Source organism: Fragaria vesca, linkage group LG7, assembly GCF_000184155.1.
Source record: "Fragaria vesca subsp. vesca linkage group LG7, FraVesHawaii_1.0, whole genome shotgun sequence".
In the NCBI taxonomy this organism is placed as follows: domain Eukaryota; kingdom Viridiplantae; phylum Streptophyta; class Magnoliopsida; order Rosales; family Rosaceae; genus Fragaria; species Fragaria vesca.
In genome coordinates, this window is record NC_020497.1 from 2,633,271 (window position 1) to 2,640,529 (window position 7,259).

The 7,259-nt window shown below is 38.6% G+C and overlaps 1 protein-coding gene across 1 annotated transcript; it reads left to right on the top strand.

The window, feature by feature from the left end:
- Positions 1-4,585: 4,585 nt before the first annotated feature.
- Positions 4,586-5,603, top strand: LOC101305893 (NAC domain-containing protein 55-like). The gene is made up of 2 exons (XM_004308222.1): positions 4,586-4,766; positions 4,958-5,603. Exon 2 carries the CDS (start codon positions 5,013-5,015, stop codon positions 5,601-5,603), a length of 591 nt encoding a protein of 196 aa, XP_004308270.1. The 5' UTR covers positions 4,586-4,766; positions 4,958-5,012.
- Positions 5,604-7,259: the final 1,656 nt, after the last annotated feature.

Below are 7,259 nucleotides of genomic sequence, written 5' to 3' on the forward strand. Positions count from 1 at the left end.
CTTCTCACTTCCAAAGGGTTGCCGGTTCCAGCCCTCCGACGAGGTGCTGCTGAGTCACTACTTGCAGAAGAAGAATCAGCGCCAGGACCCCGAGATCACGGCCGTCATCCCTGAGATTGATGTGACCAAGCACGAGCCTCGCGACTTGCCCGGTAAGCCAACCTAGCCATGCATTCCGGACGCTATATACCGAAGTTTTTAAGTGCTGTACATGTGCGTCTAGATTTACCAAAGTTCAAAGTATGAGCCTTGATTTAGAGCCATTCAACACAACTATGTATGTATGTACGTGCATGTGTTTTTGGTCAATCAATAAGGAGGAAATTTGGGGCCTGATTCATTTTGGTAGCTAATCAATCTTTATTTATAGGAGAATATCAACGTAGGCCTCAGTAATAATGTGTCTCTAACTCACATTATTACAGACAGTGAGATTCTCCTACAAATGGTTCAATGATCTCCGAGTTACATGAAATGCTCAGCTGTGTTGATTGGCATACAATCGCCAGCTTTTCTGCATTTGTTACACTGGAGGCTTTGGAAACTTCTTAATCGTTTTGGCATACAGTTACAAATCAGGACAGCTAAACTAGTCTGTACCTGCTTTTGTTCTTTTTTCTTTCTTGCTTTGGCCGTAAAGGGTAAGGCGGGTTTTAGGGCTGGCTAGGGCCGAAGGGCCAAATGATGAGGCATATCCAGAAGGTGACGGTTTTTTCGTTCAAACACCCCATTTTGCTCAAGTGTCTGTGGACATGAAGTTTGATGGATTATGCCATGGTGTTGGAAATACTCATGAAAAGAATGATTGACAAACTCCCCCCATGCCAGCCCCCCCACCCCCCCAAAAAAATTATCAGAACGAAAGACCTTAATATGAGCATCATATTGAGTACTAGTACAAACAAGGTTATGGAATGCTATAAACGCAAAGAAAACAGACGCTCTCGACTTAAGCAAAACTACTCAAGATAATCAAGTAAAGTCATCAATGAATAACACAAAGTATCGCATTCCAGAAAGAGTAGAATTTTTGGAAGGACCCCACACATTAGGATGGAGTAACTCAAACGGAGAACTACTAGAATGAAAACTCAAAGGATAGCTAGACCTATGATTCTTAGCCAAAGCACAAGTTTCACAATGCAAACTAGACTCACTCACTCCGAAAAACAACGAAAGCATGGACTTTTCATTACCCCAAAAGATAGATGTCCCAAACGCCTGTGCCACAACCATAACTCACTCAACCGATCAGAACTCAATGTCAGGGCCAAAGGTTGTTCTGGTGCTTGTGCTTGTCATGCGTACATGCAATCTAAGTAAAACAGTCTCTCCCTCAGTTCTCCCTTGCCAATAATCACCCGAGTGCACAGATTCTGAAAAACAACATACATTGGATAAAAGGTCACAAAACGCTTATTTTGTGAACTCAACTGAGATACTGATAATAGATGATGAGACAATGAGGGTACATAAAGGACATCATGTAAAACAATGGACGGTGTTACCTAGATAGACCCAATACCTAAGACCGGAAAAGATGCACCGTTTGCATTAGAGACATGAGAAATAGGAGGATAAGACATAGACACAAAGAAAGATTTATCATAGGTCATATGGTCTGACGCACCAGAATCAATAATCCATGTCTCTCCACTAGTAAAGTTAGCAACATGTAAAGCAACACCAAATTTACCTCGAGTTTCCTTAGTCAAGGAAACATTACCTGTTGAAGGATCTTGCCCTTTAATGCCACCGAAATCAGGTTCTTGCACCAATCGAATTGCCGCTTTGTCACTTAGACCAACACGACCTCCACGTCCTTCAATGTTATTGCTTCCTCTCCAACCAGATTTATTGAAAGTAACGTCAGATTCTGAACCATCGATAATCTTCAAGTCCACCATCTTTCTTCTTCTACTTTTTTTTTTCTTCGAGAAACCTACAACTTTGTAACAAACCCAAAGAACCTCCAAGATGTGACTGTCTCAATATTCAAGAAAGGACAAACTAATTATTAAGGACGAAACTAACTATTTCGCAAGAAACCAACCAAGGCTATTAGCAAAACCAACAGAAAGGACCAATTGATTTGTAGAAATAACAAATCAATTTACAAAGGGACCAACAGAAGTACCAAATCACCAATTTGACCAAACGAACCACATCAACCAAATCAACAAAAATATTGAATTCACAGTGGAAAAAACAAACCGAGTCTGAGAGGATCTCAGCTCTGATATTAAGTCACAAAGAACAGAAGTGATTGAGAATTTCTTGATAATTCATTCATCCCTAAGAATAGGGTTAATATACATGATGCATAGTAACCTATTAGGAAAGATACATAGTAACCTATTAGGAAACTAATATTACTAATATAATATTTACATTCCTAGCATCACAAAGGGTGGGTGACTCACGCCAACCAGAATAACATGTTGGAGCAAATAAAAACTTGCAAAAATGTTATTGAAGCTGACCACATTGCAAGTACTAAAGTCAATGAAGTGGTTCTTGTCGACTTTGGCATCAACCCTCCCATAAACACCAGTACTCCTCCAAACTAAAGAGATAAAAGAACAGAAAGGTACTCGTATTTAAACGTCAAGCACAAGTAACGTACAGATGCAATGTCACTAACAGATGCAGTTTCAAATGTTATGTTGCTACACTGTCAGTAGGCTTTACTGATGATCAAGTAACATCTTGTTTGCATTTGCAATTCTGAATCCCAAATTCATAATACATGTCAGATCAAGTTTATTACTCAATAAAGAAATTTATTAGCATTTATTAGAATTGCGTAAGCTCCATATTCATATTCCTTCCAAAACACTGAAAGTTATTCGCTCTACTAGTAAAATGCAAAACATGGGACAAACACTTTGAGCGAATATGGCGCTTGCGCAATTCTAATATTTAGAAAGAGAAGGAACCTGAAGCAAATTGTAATGGGTTTCCAACGATGGCTACCAATAATTTGATTTGACTCTGATCTCCTCGCAATGATCTTCGTAGCTAATTTCTTTGGGTTTCTGACTCCAGATCCAGACTGTATCTTCGAATCCTCTTGAAATGATTCGACTCTTCTCTCTCGGCAATGAGCTACCGGCAATCTCTACATTATTGGATTCTGCAAAATCTCTCTTCAATCTCTCCTCCTTCTTGCAGTAAAATCATGTAGTTACTGTGACGACCTGAGAGTACATAATTGTTCTTCCTTCAATCCAAATATGTATATAGCTACTATGATTGAAGTGACATATGAGAAAAAGTTTGATAGAAAATTTTTGGATTAAATTCAGTTTGTCCTCTCGTACTTTAAGTCAATAATCAGTTTGGTCCCATATTTTTTTTTTTTAATAACGTTGGTCCTTGAAGTTCTATTTCACATCAATTTAGTCCAATTTTTGAATTGCCCTCCTTATCATGACGTCATGCACTGACCGCGATACAAGGGCCCAATTTCTAACTTAAAATGGCAAATTAATAATTCAAAATTAACAGAAATGATTTTTAGAGCAACACAGTGATGCTTAGTGATGCATATAAACATGCCGACCAAATATAATATGATAACTGTGCATCACTGCGTTGCTCTCAAAATCATTTCTGTTAATTTTGAATTATTTGAGGACCATAATATGATAAAATAACTATTCTGCCCTTTTAAGTCAGAGATTGGGCCATTGTGTCTCGGACAACTCAACACATGACGTCATGGCAAGGAGGGCAATTCAAAAATTGGACTAAAGTGATGTGAAATAGAACTTTAAGGACCAACGTTATTCAACAAAAAAAAAATATGTGACCAAACTGATTATTGATCTAAAGTACGAGGGGCAAACTGAATTTAATCCAAAATTTTTTCATATCACCGATTAGAAATAGAATAACGAGGACCCAAACTCCTTCGCGAGGAAGGTCTTCGAGTCTTGAGTCTTGACTACTTGTGAAGCAAGGTCGAGACCCTATTGGACATCTCCATCCTCCTATCACAATCTCTGCAACAAATATTTGCACATAAATGGAAAAAGTGGGCGTTTTCAAAAAGAAAAAAATGGAAAAAGGAGATTCCTCACTATCTCATGTATACTTGCTAGAGGGGTTTAGTCGCAACAGACAAAGATGACTCATAGTATGCCTTGTCGGGTTTACGTGAAGTTTCAAACACCATATATACACCTTCACTCCTCCCCTCTTTCTCAGAGATCACATTCAAACAGAGAGATGACAACAAAAATTTCTCCCATTTGTTTGGCCTATGTTCCTGAATGTTCCTGGGTGTGTACTATTTCCCAGGCTAGAATGGATAAAAGAAAGGGGGCCCTGAACTTCCAAGAGGGAGTTGAGATAAAGTCATAAAACCAGCTTCCCTAAAAAAGAAAAAGAAAATGTAAAAATTAACTCGGATTTGGACATCAGAGGTGGGACTCACCAATGATGCAAAATCCTTTTCCAACCCACTCAGCTGAACTTGCTGCGGAAGATCACTGAGACTCTGACTGCCTAGATATTACCCCTCACTCTTTTCTCTGCACTTTCACTCTTCCAGAGCTAAGCAAAACACATTGATCAGCTAGATTGAGTGAGAGAGATGAGCTACGGTGGCTTCTCACTTCCAAACGGTTTCCGGTTCCAGCCCTCCGATGAGGAGCTGCTGAATCACTACTTGCAGAAGAAGAATCAGCGGGAGGACCCCGAGATCACGGCCATCATCCCTGAGATTGATGTGTCCAAGCACGAGCCTCGCGACTTGCCCGGTAAGCCAACCTAGCCATGTATTCCGGACTCTACATACCAAAGTTTTTAAGTACTGTACATGTGCGTCTAGATTTACCAAAGTTCAAAGTATGAGCCTTGATTTAATTAGAGCCATTCAACACAACTATGTATGTATGTACGTGCATGTGTTTTTGGTCAAGACTTGAGTATTGGTTTGCGATTTTTGCAGCACTGGTGTTCACAGGGGCGGAGTTTCTGGACAGGGACTCAGGGAGTGGTTCACGATGGCGGACTCTCCGGACATGGAGTGGTACTTCTTCAGTCCTAGAGTTTTTAAGCATAGCAACAGCAAAAGCACTAAGATGAACAGGACTAGGGGGGAAGGCTTTTGGAAGAAGCAAGGCAGCGATCGCAGGATCACTGGGGCCTATTCTGATAAGCAGATTGGGGGGAAGAGGATCTTGACCTTCTTTCTGCCGAAAAAGCAGAAGATTGACTGGGTTATTCATGAGTATTATCTCACTAAGGCCGATTCTGATGAGCAGATCGGCGACTTCGTTCTCTGCCGCTTGAAGGACAACCACTTAAAGAAGAAGTCAGGCAAGTCTGAGCATGATCGGCAGGATGCTCCATTGTGCGATGGACGTGAGCCTAGTAGCGGTAGCTGCATTATGGCCTTCAATGTTGAAGGTCAAGCATCCAGTGAGCTGGGAAATGTTGTTGTGATTCCCAATGGCAATGTTGATGAAGCTGAACATGGTGGAGGTAGCTGTATTATGACCTTAAATGTTGAAAGTCCAGCATCCAAACAGCTGGAAAATGTTAGTAGAATGGTCTTGGAGCTCATTCTTGAAGGTGGAGAGAAATGTCACTAAACCAATAGCTAGTTGGGTTATTGGTTAAGTAGTAGTTACAGGCTTACAGTTACTGAGATTTTAGTAGTTAGTTGGTTGATGGAGTAGTAGTAACAAATGTGTATTGTTATAGCTTGAATCCTTTCAAGTAATTTATCAAGTTTAATGGGATTGTGTGTGTACTGAAATATCCAGTTATCTGTTGATGGCTCAAATAGCAAAGACAACGAAATCACTGCAAGACTGAGTTTGGGGATTTGGGTATGTCATGGCTGCAAATGCAGAACAAAATAAGCTGAAGGAAAGATAAAAATTTGAATTAGAATTAAGCAGAACTGCTACCTTTCAAAGTTTCAATACAAAGAGAGAACATGACCAGCAACCTTGATTTAAGAACTTAATCGGAAGGGAAAAAAAAAAAAAAAAAAAAACCTTAGATTTAAGAAAGTGCTCTTGCCCTTTCTTACTGTGCACTGGTGGAATAAAGCCATCCAGAATCCAGACTGAAATGAATGATGGTATGACTACTTTGTTTAACCCTTCAACCTGTTGCTCCTAGTCTCCTACAAGAAAACAAAATTACCTATCCGAATCTATCTTTAAATCCGACTACATCGTTCCTACTGAATCTGTAATTGAACAATGTGTGCTCATCTTTTTGCAGTTTTCTGTACTAACTTTACCTTATGGCTCTGTCCATCTTGTATTCTACTATTACTTTTCTTCATCAAATGGGTTTCTGACTAGAAAGGTAGCCCGCGCGTTGCTGCGGGACTTTCGATACTGTAACATGATATTTTTTATGGTCAATAAATATTGTATCAGTTATCAACTTTGCTTGAAAACAGAGAGTAAAATCCCTATTCTTAGCTTTACTATGACAATGCACTGTAATGTTCTTGTTTCAATGAACTGATAACGATCATTAATTCTATAATTACAAAGATTTGTAAACTTTTTTATTGCAAATTACTGATAGACAACAACAAAAATATATACATCTACCTTGATACATGTGCATTGTGCTAGCATCTGTCGTGCTTGTTTTTAAGGATACTACAGAAAAATATAGAAGACAATCATCTTTTATCCTCAACATCTTTAGTAATGTTTGTGGCAAATTGCCTTATGTAATTAATAAAATCTACTCATGAGGAATATCATTGTTGTTCATTTTAGCTGTAAGCTAGTCAAACACCACTATACAGAATTGTTGTTATATGAACATGGTTCTGAAATCAATTTGATCATGGCCAGGGACATGGTTCTAGAATGAGTCCGCCCTGAAGATATGTAGACATAATAGTCATCCATTAATAAGCCACACTAAGAGTAGAATAGTTAGCAACAACAAATAATAGATTCAAAAAAGAAGTAATAACATATACTAATGATCGATATAAGATTGCCAATTTAATAGAAGTGATAACAGTTACCAAGAATGTCTCATTTGATATCCTTTTCAAACTTAAAAATTTAAACAACAGATAAGATAGTAAATAATCTGTTCTAAAGAAATGCTCCAGTGTTAGCAGGTAAAATATTTTCGATCAATAATTCTTCTATCAAATGCCTCATATGATTAAATATACTAACAAACAGTAATATCCATTTCAAACTAATTAGGACCCAAAATATATTCTTCTAAAATGCCAATGGAATTGATGCACATATTCA